The 13,236-nt window shown below is 43.4% G+C and overlaps 2 protein-coding genes across 2 annotated transcripts; one reads left to right on the top strand and one right to left on the bottom strand.

Annotated features, from left to right (window-relative positions):
- Positions 1 to 17: 17 nt before the first annotated feature.
- dnali1 (dynein, axonemal, light intermediate chain 1) lies at positions 18 to 3,138 on the top strand. The gene is made up of 6 exons (XM_086218001.1): positions 18 to 212; positions 547 to 668; positions 764 to 933; positions 1,073 to 1,251; positions 1,636 to 1,800; positions 2,132 to 3,138. Exons 1-6 carry the CDS (start codon positions 132 to 134, stop codon positions 2,165 to 2,167), a joined length of 753 nt encoding a protein of 250 aa, XP_086074127.1. The 5' UTR covers positions 18 to 131; the 3' UTR covers positions 2,168 to 3,138.
- gnl2 (G protein nucleolar 2) lies at positions 2,256 to 12,965 on the bottom strand. The gene is made up of 16 exons (XM_086218000.1): positions 12,715 to 12,965; positions 11,552 to 11,636; positions 11,354 to 11,448; positions 10,754 to 10,893; positions 8,872 to 9,056; positions 8,698 to 8,764; positions 8,449 to 8,607; positions 8,244 to 8,357; positions 7,563 to 7,691; positions 5,574 to 5,678; positions 5,104 to 5,262; positions 4,168 to 4,275; positions 3,612 to 4,078; positions 3,234 to 3,316; positions 2,870 to 2,952; positions 2,256 to 2,689 (listed from the first exon to the last, which is right to left on the bottom strand). Exons 1-16 carry the CDS (start codon positions 12,776 to 12,778, stop codon positions 2,540 to 2,542), a joined length of 2,193 nt encoding a protein of 730 aa, XP_086074126.1. The 5' UTR covers positions 12,779 to 12,965; the 3' UTR covers positions 2,256 to 2,539.
- Positions 12,966 to 13,236: the final 271 nt, after the last annotated feature.

The following is a 13,236-nucleotide window of genomic DNA, read 5'->3' as shown; positions in this document are numbered from 1 at the left end:
CAGTGTTGAATGAAACGACATTTGTTGCCATAACAACCTAAAACAGTGAACGCCAGAGGTTAACCTTGTCCGATATTTGAATTTTTTTAGCTTTTGAGATTTATTTCGATCATATTTTATTATTAAACACAATGAATTTTAGTGTCGAGTCTTTCCTAAAGTATGACAGCCCAATCCTGATAAGCAAGTCTCCAGGTAGAAAACCGCAAAAGGTGAGTCCACGAATGCGTAAATTAGCTAACATAAGGGCCACCTGCACGCTGATCATTTCAATTACGGATCTTAACTTTCATTTCTTTTTTCGAAAATATTTTCAGTTGGATGTTAGTGTCGACAGTAAAATGTCTAAAGACACAGAAATTGACAATACAGTCCATGAAATAACATCTAGATATATGTAAATTATGAACCAGTAAATTTTTTCAAGCCTAATTTAAGCAATAGTTGTGGTGGTGTGCGACATTAAACATTCAACCTTTTTGAGTTAAAAACTCAATCTAAGAGGACTATGTGAACATCAGCCATTAAAATAATACAATTGTGCAGGGACATTCTTATCAGTCTGAGGACTCGTCCCCTTTGCCATCGCCTCCTAAAGCAAGATCAACCCCAGGTGAAACAGTGAAGCCGAAAAATGAAGAGATCCTCAACTCCATCTTTCCACCCAGGTATACCCCCCCCCCCCTCCAAAACAACAACAACAACATATTGCATAACAAATTCAATCAATTCTGTCATATTACCTGAACCTTTGCTTTTACAGAGAGTGGACTGATGGAAACCATCACTGGATGCAATATGTGTCCACCGAACCATGCACAAGGTCAAATGTGGTGAAGCTCGAGGAACTCCTGGACAAGAGGCTGCAGGAAAAGCATGCCATGGAGACTGGCATCTGTCCAGTCCGCAGGACGATGTATTGCCAGCTATTTGGTAAGGAAGCCCAGATTACACTAATCACTCCTCCAATTATGCTACAATTGAACAAGTTGGATGTAAGCTAAATCATACACAGAGCTATTTAATTGATCTGCATGTCCTGGTGAGGCATCTGCTTTTGTCATTCTTTTAGATGAGCTGATCCGACAGGTGACCATCAGCTGTGCCGAGAGAGGTCTCTTGCTGTTGCGGGTAAAAAATGAGATTGAAATGTCCATTGCAGCCTACCAGATGCTGTGCGAGAGCAGCGTGGCTTTTGGAGTGAGGAAAACCCTGCAAGCTGAGCAGAGGAAGACTGACCTGGAGAAAAAGGTGACGATATTAAGTAGTTTGTCATGAGAGGGCTTGTCACCTTGTTCAGGGAAAAGGTGTGTATCATTCTTCATGTCTTGCTCTCCCTAGAAAGTTGGTTATGTGGGTCTCCCTCCCCCATTATCAGACAGATCAAAATACTTTAAGAAAAAAACTTGAGTTGATCCCCACGCAATGTGGCTGCCCATCGCTCATTTTGTGACTCTGTAAAATGCCCCAAACAAAACCTTGTTCACCTTATGAGGTCACCAAATAAAGCCCTGGGAAAGCAGTTATTTGTATTTCTATTTTATATCCAGCAGAGGGCACAATTTCTCTTTAATGGTAGCAGTGATCTGCTCCTGCATCTATAGCCGACTTATGCTTGTCTTCCTAAATAACCAGGTTTCGGAGCTGGAGAAGGAGAAACAAGAGCTGAGGGAGCAACTGAATAAAGAGAAAGCTCAATGTGAGGCAATTGAAAAAAGGAAAAATGAAAGACATCAGTTGGAAGAAAAGAGGTTCACCGATGAGATTCAGTTCCTGAAGAGATCCAACCAGCAGCTCAAGGTGATGTCTCCTATTGATTTCAGAATTCTCAAATATGTCTTAATTGCTGTTTGCTCTTGGTTTCATTGTACAATTGAGTATATTTCTATGCCTTTTTATGCATTTTTCAATGTCAGAATAAAGTCAAATTCAAAGGCACCTTTCTCGTAAAATCAAGATCCAATCTCTTCATCGTATTGAGGCATTCATTGGTGATGGATACGTAGTTGTTGTCAACTAATATCCTAAGCCCAGCTACCTGAATTGATGCAGGGACTGAAAATGTTTTTAAATCAGGGGTTTTTATAGTCTGAGACGACTGTGTGAATTTCTAATTTGTCTTTCTATTCAGGCCCAGCTTGAGGGGATCATTACGGGAAAGAAGTAACTTCTACAGCCTACAACCAAGTTGTGATTCCCCACTGCAAAGTTCCACTACTGTCTCTCCCTTCACATTTATGTGTCGATGTAAAAATAACAGCATAAAGCAAGTATTTCATTTATTTTTTTAACAGCATAACAAAGTACAGTTCAATTACTGTACATTTCTCTTGAACATCAAGAGGGCATTACACCGATGTACAACTGTCATTCAAGCCCACGTGGGATGGGGGAGGCAAGATTATTTGCCCCCAGAGTCAGTTCTGCACAAGATGAGGCACCAAGTGACAAACTTGATGAAGAGCACTGAAGATTCTCAGTTCCACTCTTCTCAACCCTGCGTTTGATAGAAATAGCCTGTTAGCTGGCACGTTGTGCTTTAGTGCTTTGATCTCTTGGCCTGTCGGCCCTCTGCAGCTGATGCCTCAGGCTCTCTGTTCTTGTTCTTGTTTCTGTTCTTTACATTGTGCGTTTCATAATAGCGTACGCCGACTTTCTTTGACTTCTTAGCTCGGTCCATCGCTCTTTTCTGTAAAAACAAAGAGGAATGGGGGGGGGGGGGTGTCAGATATGAAAAAACAAAACAGAGGCCCAAAACAAAAGAACAGATCTTTTCATCATCAATCTCAATCCACTATGGATGACCATTAATCCAGTCCACCCAGTCAGACGCAGCCTCCTGTTTGAGGTCAGTAAGAACGCTTCATACCTCTTTAGAAGACAGTTTGGGGATCTGGGCGGATTCCTCCTCCCCTTGCTCAGCTTTCCTCTTTTTGTTCCTCTGAAGAGCAGCTGAAATTTTTAAGAATCATCAACAAATGTGAATGATAACCAGCTGTATGCAGCTCCTGATTCAATCTCAGATCTTCAATGTCAACCTGACCTTAACCGAACTGATTTAACGTGTGGCTGCAGGGAAACACTGCATCGATCAATATTTCTGTCGTTCAGTCTGGAAAATAAATGGTCTCCCCAGTAGTACTGTGTGTTTTTGTTGCTTCTTACTTGTTCAGTGGGAGAATTTCCAGCCAAACTTTAATAGATTTTGTTGCACCATACAAAGTCGCGGTTACCTTTCTTCTGTGCTTGCTTAGTCGATGCTGCTTGTTTAGTCTTGATGTCTGTGAACACTTTGTCAGACAGTGCCTTTGGTATCCTGTCCAGAGCAAAACAAAGTCAGGCATTAGTTTCTAACCAACAGTTTACTCCTGTTGGAATCACAACTTAAACTGGGCTCCGAGCAACATCATTCGACTTTGTTCTTTAGTGCATGGAAACAATACAGACAATGGAAGTGATGACTGCCAGTCCTCAGGGCCTTGGAGACAGGGTAACATGCATGACATCTCCCTGCCTAACAACCCAATGTTATTTGACTGGATAAAAAAATTTAGGGTAATAAACAAAACAATGAAAATGTGCAATTGATGTTTGGGTGAGAGCACACAGACCGAATGGCAGAGAAGCGCTTGGATTTGGCCCGGTCCAGGAACTGCTTATACATGGCGATCTTCTCATCCAGCTCACGGATCACCTCACGTGAACTCTTGTTGTTGTTGGACTTGCCAGCCTGAGCAGCTGTTGGCTTGGAGAACTGAGTCTCTTCGGGTGCCGGTTCATCAGCCCCATCTTCCTCACCGTCCTCCTCTTCCTCGTCGTCGGAGCCAGAAAAGTCAGAGATGTCCAGGTCTGGCATCTCCACGGGAACCAAATCTTCCTCGTTGAATTCAGGTGCCACGTTGATCTTGCCAAAGTTCTGACGCACATTAGCCAGCATCTTCTGAACCTGTTCCTTCTGCCTCTGCGTGTGCTGCTGTTCCTCAGGTTCTGTACAGACCACGTTGGACTCGTCTAGCTGTCCCGCTGGCACGTCCTCAGCTACCTCTGAGGGTCCTTCAGCTGGCAACCCCTCCATGTCCTTGAACAACAACAGACGCAGAACACGTGTTAGTGTAGAATAAGTCAGAAGACTTCAATTGAAAAGAGGAAAATTCTCAAGGGGTTTACCTCTTGATCACCTTCAGGTCCTGGAGGTTTCACAAAGAAGGGTATTCGTCCCCTCTGCCAGTCATTCAAGACCATTTTGGAGACTGTGGAGATGTCTGGTTCACCACCCTGTGCGTGACAAAAACACACAATTAAGAATAATGCGCATTATCATCATTATATTATAACAGAGTGACTCATGGGTGGGGTATTTTTGTAGGTAAATCCAGACGTTTGCATCAGCATGTTTTTTGTTGTTGTTTGTTTTGGGTTTTTTTGGCCAAGTATTAAACTTATAAACAAACAGAATTTTGAGATTTATTTTGTTCAGGAGGACAAACGTCACAAACACACACCACTTTTAAACGCAATCGTTCCAAGTACAAAGCTGATGTGATACTGCGAAGAAACCACAAGACTGACAGACGACTTCAACGTCATCCAGCCAGACTTCGATGTTTCTCCAGACAACCTGTTGGCTCTCAAGAGCCGTTTTCGGCCACGGCGGGTAAATCACTCCAGAGAAAATCCCTAAAAATCAACTTCACACAACCCGCTGAGCACTAAATGTCAAATGTGGTCGGGATGTGAAAATAATGGTGTTTTTAGCAGCTGTTGAGTTCATAAGGGAGTGTATATTGAATTGATGAACTGAAACACATCCAGTGTGAATGACTGTGTTCCTCCGTAACGGCTGAATGTGTAAGTGAGTTGCTAACACTCCTGCTGGACTATCAACTGATGTCAGTGTTGTGTTCAAAACCTCCGCTCCCAGCAGGCCAAAAAAACAAAACAAAACAACAACAACAAAAAAACCCTCAAAACTGTGAGAGTTCATTAAATCAGTTTTTGTTTTGTATCCACATTCTTAGCTTCAAAGACGATTTATTGAGGTTTATTAAGAAATAAAAGCAACAATAAAAACCAGAGGCACTGGAGTTACCAAGATATTCAGACCTTCAAGAGTTTCCCAGTGTGAAATGCCAGCTTCTCAAGGAAATCTTCAGGCGAGCTCCAAGTAGGTATGCGGTAGGTCTTCTGGATATATTCTGGCTTGGCCCGCTCCAGTACTGCCCCGATGTGCTCCTCTGGGTTCTTGATCTTCTCCACTTGAACCTTTATGAAGATAGAAACCAAAAACCGTTCATTTAAAAAGGGAGAGGTCAGAACTTTGATCCCGGAAGAATAATGTCTTCACGATCGGAGTCTCAGATGGTCCAAGTATCTTTGGAGGACAACCATCGTGAATCTGAACCGGTTCTGTAGAAGCCACATGAGCAGATGGTGGATTATCCTGACTCAGTGTTACACTAAAATGCGCTAATGTTCAGTAAAAACAACACAAATGCGTCCACCTACTGGGCCGTAGCACAACTACGGAAGACAGACGACAGAAAACCTACAAAGACAAAGAAAGGGAACCTTACCACTCCCTTGAGGACAATGTCAGATTCACTGTCCTCTGAGGGGTAGACCACACCGGGACAGTCAATGAGGAAGATGCGCCTCATCAGCGTGATGTACTGCCACACCTGCACACAAGGAGATTGGGGTTTTTCCATTGTTATCAATTAAAAAAGTTTAAACATATCTGGATGCATCTCCACAACTAATACAAACATGAATACATTTACTGAGAAATGGGTGAAAATGCCCAGAGGTAACGATGCTCATTCTCAATGTTTCAAAGTCAAACGGATCCGTCCCTCGACTTGAGTCTCCGTCTCCTCCCTGAGCAGCAGAGATGTATGGGTTTGATGTCACTACTCAATCTGACAGAGGAAAAGGAATCGCTTCTCCACGATCACGAGATGAACGGATGTCAGACGGTAACGGAACCTGAAAAAAAACATTCTATAAACTGACTCCTGATGGTGACGGCAGGTTTAGAACTGTTATCACCCATCTAATTGACCCTCTAAGTTCATCATAAATCAGCTGGTAGGTAATCAGCCAGCCTCAAGACAGCGACAGGAAGAGTTTGAATTGAACAAAAAAGAACGACAAAGATGTCATGGAATTTAGACAACGGCTCAACCTGAAACACACCCACAAGACTGGACACAAAGCTATTACACTGGGAACAGCTAACAAGACTAAAAATAAACCATCACTATGATCAGAAACTCAGAGTCCGCTGATCAAAATCAGCTCTGCTGGAGATCAAACAACTTCTACAACAACAAAAATTGACAACCTGGCGCGACAAAATGAAGACGCTTGAAAGATCATCTGGAAAAGCTACATGAAATTTCACATCATAAACAGAAACTAATTCAATATAAAAACATGAATCAAAAATAATCACAGCCCCCTTGATTACTCAATTACAATTTGAGAGTTACCACAGGAAACAGCAAGAACAACTAGAACCTGGCATGCATGTGGACCCAAAGGCACCAGGACCGAGCTGCTCAAAACACAGCAGCCCTGAGACAAGACCGTCGCCGCTGCAGTTGATCCTCCTCTGCCAGTCAGGTCGGGATCCTGGGATCTGGAGCAGATTAACTCCATCCTTAAGAGTGGAAGCAAAGACCCCAACAAGCACCACCTATGACCTGATGAAGGCCTTCCTTCTGGAACACGAGACCCTGAACTACATTCCCCACAATTCACCCCGCATGGGCACGTGCGAGCACACAGACTCACACGGGACTTAGTGTCTTACTGATTTTAATAAGGCTTTTGATTCAACCTGGCAAGAAGGATTATATTATAAGAGTTTCCAAATCTGTGTAGGGGGGAAACATTTATGACATAATTAAAATGTATGTTACTAACGAATGTGGAATAAATACTGGCAACAACAGAAGATCTCTCCTCTATTCCAGGTGGGGGCGACTTTCGGGGCAACAGCTTATCGTCAACTCTCTCAATGCTCGTACAGACGACAGGATTCCGGTTTCCCTCCGCTGAGCCACTCAGGTTACACTGGTGTTACATTTGCTCTGTGACTGGTGGTGAGTGACCAATCTAACGTTTATATTCCCAGAATGTGGTCAGTTGAACCACATTGTCCATGATTGTGAAATTAGCAGCAACATATTCAGGTGAAACGGATCATGTAAATCTGTTGTCATGGCGACTGCAATGAATAAGACCTTTGCAGCTCTTTGGAAAAATGATCGCCGGTTACGGAGTCTCTGTCGTAATTTCATGTGGACTTTGAGGAGGAGGTGTCAGCTGAGAGAAAAAACTGCATTAGGCCAGCAGGGTCAATCTGAGGCTGCAGGATCTGGAAGGCCAGGCAGTTCAGCTGGGCCTACTGGGTGGACAGAAACACCCCCCCCCCCCCCCCCCCCCCCAGGTCTGAAAGGGTGGACTATCAGACAGTAAAATCATTCGGCCTTTTAAGGGAATTCTAAACTAAAAGGAATGACATAAAGCATTTAACGACTACTGGATCCGGACCTCACCTTCGTTTCTCCAGCAAGGGGGGCCACATTGCAGACCTTCTTCGACCGCAGAGTGTTGATGACGGAGCTCTTTCCCACATTCGGGTAGCCGATGAAACCCACGCTTATCTGTTTCTTGTCTGTGTGGAGCTGTGGGAAGGCCGAAGCAATTGCCATGGGCAAGTGACAGAGAAGCAACATTGAGACTTTGTCTTCTGAACACCGAACATTCAATCAGTTCTTCCTTGAGCCCATGTGAACTAACCCCTCAAAGTGTTAACGCTAAATAATGTTATGCAAAAACCGAAACTATGAGGAGAAGATCATGAAGGGAGGTAATAAAAACTACACAAGTTTGAAAAGTGAAGCAAAGCAACATAATACATATCATTGTGTCCTTGACTGAAAATCTGGATGACTTTACTTTGTAACATTTGATGAATGGGAATTAAATACAAGGAAAATTCCACCCAAATACACTTAGACACAAAGATCCTTGACTTTCACAGCTACTTTTGCTTTTTACATGTTACAAATACAATTTAAAATTCTGAGAAATCAAATTTCAATATCAAACCACACAACAACTGACACTGGAATGAAGCAACGGCTACGACTGTGATTTAAGTGCTCGCTGTTGCATCAGGAGACGGTTTGGCCTCATAAACACTTCAAAGATGTGGCTTTCTGGCATGTGCTTACCTTTCCAAACTGCCGGAGCAGCTGAATCAGGGAGCCCTTACCAAACGAGTTGGTGAGGCTGGCGTGGAAAGCCAGAGTGGGATACTCCTGAGACAGCACGGCCACCCACCGTTTCTGGTTCAACAACAAAAAGCGTGACGCAGTGAGAGCAGGATACATCTCCTTCACTGACGCATATATGAATGCATTATTTGATAAATCCTACCGTGACCCAGGTGGGGATGAGGTCACACTTGTTTAGAACAAAGATCAAATGTTTCCAGGGTTTCTCCTTCTTGAGGTAGGTCTCGATGCTCTTGGAGCGTGTTCCCATTGGATCCCGGGCATCAAGTACTTGGATGATGACATCAGATGAGTCAATCACCTGCAGCAAAAAAAAAAACCCAAAAAAGTCAGAGCCTCTGGAGAAAACCAACACTGAAATCAGTGTACCAAGTCTACTGAAAGAAGCTACCTTGTAAAGTTCTCCCCAGATCCTTTTGGACTGACCCTTTTTGAAGATTTCCTCGCGCACTTCATCCCTGTTGGGAGAAAAAGAAATCAATTCATGCATTTTATTGACATTACAAGTCAGCAGTTACATATTTACCCTGTAACATGCAGTTACAGTATCTTTGGAGGGGCTTACCGGACCCCCGTGTCCTCAGTTACAAGGTCTTTGTCCTTGTCTGGGTTGTAGCTCATGGCTGAAGCCTCAGCTTGCTCTAGCAGGTCCTTCATATCTCCTACCATGAGGCTGGGCCGCTTCCTCTGAGCCTTGGGCCCAAATGTGGTCTCAAAACCCTCCGTGTCTAGAATGTGCACTTTGGAGTTCTGTTGGGGGAGAGTTTATTTCTATTAACAGCCAGGTTTGGAGCCTTATACAGGATGGTAGAGTAGTACTGTCTAGTGGGGTTTAGTCTTGGTCACAGTTGGACAACAGGCAGAAAGCTACAACCAGTTTTTCGATCCATCCTGCCAGCAGTTTCAGATAGAATCAGCGAGTGAATGCATACAGTAAACAGAACACCTAAATATGCACGCCAACTAAAGAGCCAAGCATGAGACCAGCGCTGATTATCCTAAAACACAAGCCATACTGCTATTGCAACACTGCCATAAGGGGTGCAGCAACCTTATGTTTACGACTCTCATGAGAGCGCAGGAGGGATTTTTCAGGTCGCCACGAACGTCTGCCAACATCTCTGAAAGTGCATTTCTTTTTCTACCTACTCATCGCAAACTCAGGTTGAACTCCTCCGCATTCGTCAAGCACCATCACCCATTCCACTGGTCAAGCGACAGCCAGACATTCACACTGACGACCACAGTTTTTGGTTCTCTCCACGTACTCGTTAAATATTATCATTGCAGGACGTCATCTATGAAACCCTAACGAGGCAGCGTGTTTTGGATCTGTAATGTAACACAAAACAGGCAGTCCTGATGTAAGGGATCAATCATTGTCCATAAAAAAGGGGAATTTTTCTATAACGTCAAAGCATATTACTTCATCTCGGTACAAAAGTTTAGTGGCTACATGATAAAAACAAGAACAACCCCTGACAGACTCACGATAAGCACAAACCTCAATCAGACACACACGACCACTTTTAGCATTCAGCTGTCTCGTAACAATATGCAAATAATGGTAATAATGGTGGTGGCAGGATAATGGATGGATGGAAACAGGATGAGGCGAGGAGGGCTAGTCTCAAGGTGTTTTTGGTTTTTTTTTTTTAAAGCAGAGAGGCGGGGGACTGGGGGAGTTCCATAGAAGGGGTGGGGGGGACATGTCTGCATGATAGCAGAGGAGAGTGGAGAGGCCAGGGGCAGCCAGGTTGTTGAAGGACTACGTGGCAAGGAGCACTTGGATAAATATTCTGTATCTGACTGGGAGTCGAGAGAGTCGCAGAGTAATGCAACCTCAGGAAAGTACCTCATCACGGGTCATGAGCCTGTTATGCTGGATCGTCTTAAAAAAGAAAACTGAAATGTGAATGATGTCATGCTGACACACTGACCACATATCTTCTTATTGCAACCAGCAAACAATGTGAGTGAAGAAAAGGGAAAGAAAATCCTGTGCTTTACACTCTCAATAGGACAATGGAGCAGAGGGTTTGTTTAAAAAAAAAAAAATCTAAACATGCCAAGCACTATGCTGGAAGAGAGTAAGAGCTGGATGTTATTTGGAATTCTATGTGGTGGTAAAGTTACAGCCTGGCAAAAGCGCTCCCATGCAAAGAAAAGAGCCCGTTCACTCAACTGAAAGAGGATTCCAGTGAGCCCTCGCATTCCTCACACCACATAAAAGCCCAAGAAACAAGCTGCTGACAAATAAAGAGGTATGATTCTCATCTACAGCACTGGTCATTGGCCAGGTAAAAACATGTGCCAGCATATCCAGTTTACATCCAGTGTTTTCTCTCTCTCTCACACACACACACACAGGATGACTATCAGGAACAACAGAGGACTGGAGAGTGAAGCAGTTTCAGATCCAGCTTTCCATTCAGCTTCATACTCACATGAGCTTTGACCCGGTCGTGCAGCAGGGACATGGGGAGTTTGCTTTGTCTCATCACTACGCGGTACGGATCCTTCTGCACAGCACTCATCTCATCTTGAAACTTCTGCAGAGAGGACTGCTTGATCACCCGAGTATTTGCTGGAGTACAAAACATTTGAAGCGTGAATCAGGTGACATGTGTGTAACATTTTCTCTGTCCTGTTATTCTTTGTTGTCCTTCTGATTTTACTTTAGGAGACAATCGCGTTGGCAATTTTTTGGGAAAAAAAAAAAAGCACCATAGACTGCACATCAAATCATCTATTACCACTTCCTGTTTGCAACTTACCGGCGAATGTGCATTTATTACTAGTTGTTGACCAAACCAAAGTTTATTTGTTCCACGATCAGTGCATCCCTGATTGAATCTAATTAAACTGAATCATCCATTAACATGAACTGTCCCCAACAGTACCGTCCACTCGCTGCAGTAAGTTACATACACACACACACACACACACACACACACACACACACACACACACAGGAATGTAAGTGTTACAAAAGCCGAGGGACTGAGGAAGGTCAAGCGCTGCAACATAATGAGGTGTGCACTCACCAAACCATTTGATGTTTGGTTCAACTCTGGCTACCGTCCCCGGAGCAACTGTGGACTGGTACTGTAAGGGTTTGATGACCTTTCCTCGGTTATTACTGGGAACAAAGAGCGGTCTCAGTAAGCGCACGTACAGTTACACTTCAGTGGCAGGTAAAACTTGATCAGCAGTTCACAACAAAAATGAAAATCCATCATTACCATCTCTGTTTTTGTCTGTACATATTCAGACGCTTTATAGTGGCTCGGTCCCTCATGTTGCTCCCGCCAGACCCTTTGGGTCGATCTGTAAAAAGACATCAACAGTTCATTTCGTGATAAATCAGTTCAACAGCTCACACGGGAAACAAAAATATTACATAACATTCATAGATCCCACGACGGGGAAATTCACAGATTACAGCGGCTTGCAAAAAAAGTCCAGCCAAGAAAAAAATGTGAGGGATAAATAGGATACACATAAAAATAGAACTTTAAAAAAACACTTCACAGTCTGATAGAGCAGTGGTGTCCATTGACAAGTCGCCAGTCCATCGCAGGGCCATTAGGAGAAATTCGGGGCTCCATATTTTGCCCAAGGATTCTTGGACATGGTCAATGGGGGAAGTGAGGATCTAACCAGCAACCCTTCAGTTGTTAAGACAGCCGCTCTACCTCTGAGCCGTGCTGCACCAATACATTGATTATTCAACTGTAAATGTATTTTCACTACTATTCTCCGTATTCTCTATTTCATTCTGCCCAATTACACCTATCTTTGATATTTGTAGATGTCTATGTGTGTATACTAGTTCTTTTTGGATGTTTATTGTACTTTATCTTGTACATTTCTTTAATTGCTGAGTAACGCATTAGCCAAGCTCTCATGCTCTGTTTGTGCTATCATTTTACTGCTGTACAACCTGAAATATCAATTATCTTATATCATATATAGGATAAGCATGTGACGACAAACAGGCACAATATATACAACATACATTACACCTTTTGTGAATATGCACAGATGCATAGATTCCTGTTGTAGTGCACGCAAGGTGTGAGACGTATCACTGTATTCAGAAACAACACAAGCAACACAACACGCCCACGTTAAAAAGACCGGAGTCCAATGATTAATAAAAGCAACTGTTTAGGATGAAGCACCAGGCTATTTGCTTACATGGTCAAAGTCAGCTTGTTTAAAAGGTTTCCAAGTAAATCATATTTAGGTTCAGTCACACCGAGATGCACGTTCCTGTTTAAAGCGATGACAATCATCGGTAAAGCTAGTATTCCTCAGATATCCCTCCTGGATAGGCTATCACCCAGCTAGCTAGCTAGCTAGCTAGCTATAAACAAACAGAGGCTAGCAGATGTTAGCTCACCCGGGTTGCTGCTGGACGTTGAGGGGTTTATCGAGCTCTTCCCCTTAAACCGAGGTTTCACCATGGCGACTGTTCACTCGGCAAAGCCTTCAGAAAATAAAAAAAAAACGGTTGAGCCCACACGAAGGTTTCCGAAAGCTGAAGTTTAGACGCTGTTCCTTTAGTTTAGCTCGGACGGTACAACACACGTGTCCGCACCGTGAAACCGGAAAAACGTCATCGAAGGAGCGACAGCGAGAAGATCCAATCAGAGATCTTTGAAGCTGTCACCAGTTCAGTGGCTTTATCAAGTGTCTGTGACTGGTCTTGTATGAACGTGTTTTAAATAAGGATTTATGCAGCATCGTCTTGTTGTACTGCACCAGTGTGTACTCCATCAACAGCTTTGATTTGGTTTTATGTGTGTGTGTGTGTGGGGGGGGGGGGGGGGCGTAATTTGACAAAAACTAAATAAGAGATAAATGATAACGAATTCATATTCAAAATGAGATTCAGAGGAAAAATCCAATTATAAAAGAAAAT

Source organism: Aulostomus chinensis, chromosome 11 (genome assembly GCF_037954235.1).
Source record: "Aulostomus chinensis isolate RoL2024-O1b breed Wild chromosome 11, RoL_Achi_v1.0, whole genome shotgun sequence".
Lineage (NCBI taxonomy): Eukaryota > Metazoa > Chordata > Actinopteri > Syngnathiformes > Aulostomidae > Aulostomus > Aulostomus chinensis.
Note: the sequence above shows the minus strand (reverse complement) of the source record. Positions and strands in the feature narration are given on the sequence as shown.

What these genes read in the sequence shown, in the direction of transcription:
- gnl2 (XM_086218000.1), bottom strand. Translation starts at nt 12,778, where the DNA reads ATGGTGAAACCTCGGTTTAAGGGGAAGAGCTCGATAAACCCCTCAACG. An exon ending in CCCTTGCTGGAGAAACGAAG is followed by an intron (nt 5,679 to 7,562) that starts GTGAGGTCCGGA and finishes CCTTGTGTGCAG; the next exon opens with GTGTGGCAGTACATCACGCT. An exon ending in ACACTGGGAAACTCTTGAAG is followed by an intron (nt 4,276 to 5,103) that starts GTCTGAATATCT and finishes TGTCACGCACAG; the next exon opens with GGTGGTGAACCAGACATCTC.
- dnali1 (XM_086218001.1), top strand. Translation starts at nt 132, where the DNA reads ATGAATTTTAGTGTCGAGTCTTTCCTAAAGTATGACAGCCCAATCCTG. An exon ending in CAGGTAGAAAACCGCAAAAG is followed by an intron (nt 213 to 546) that starts GTGAGTCCACGA and finishes ACAATTGTGCAG; the next exon opens with GGACATTCTTATCAGTCTGA. An exon ending in AGACTGACCTGGAGAAAAAG is followed by an intron (nt 1,252 to 1,635) that starts GTGACGATATTA and finishes CTAAATAACCAG; the next exon opens with GTTTCGGAGCTGGAGAAGGA.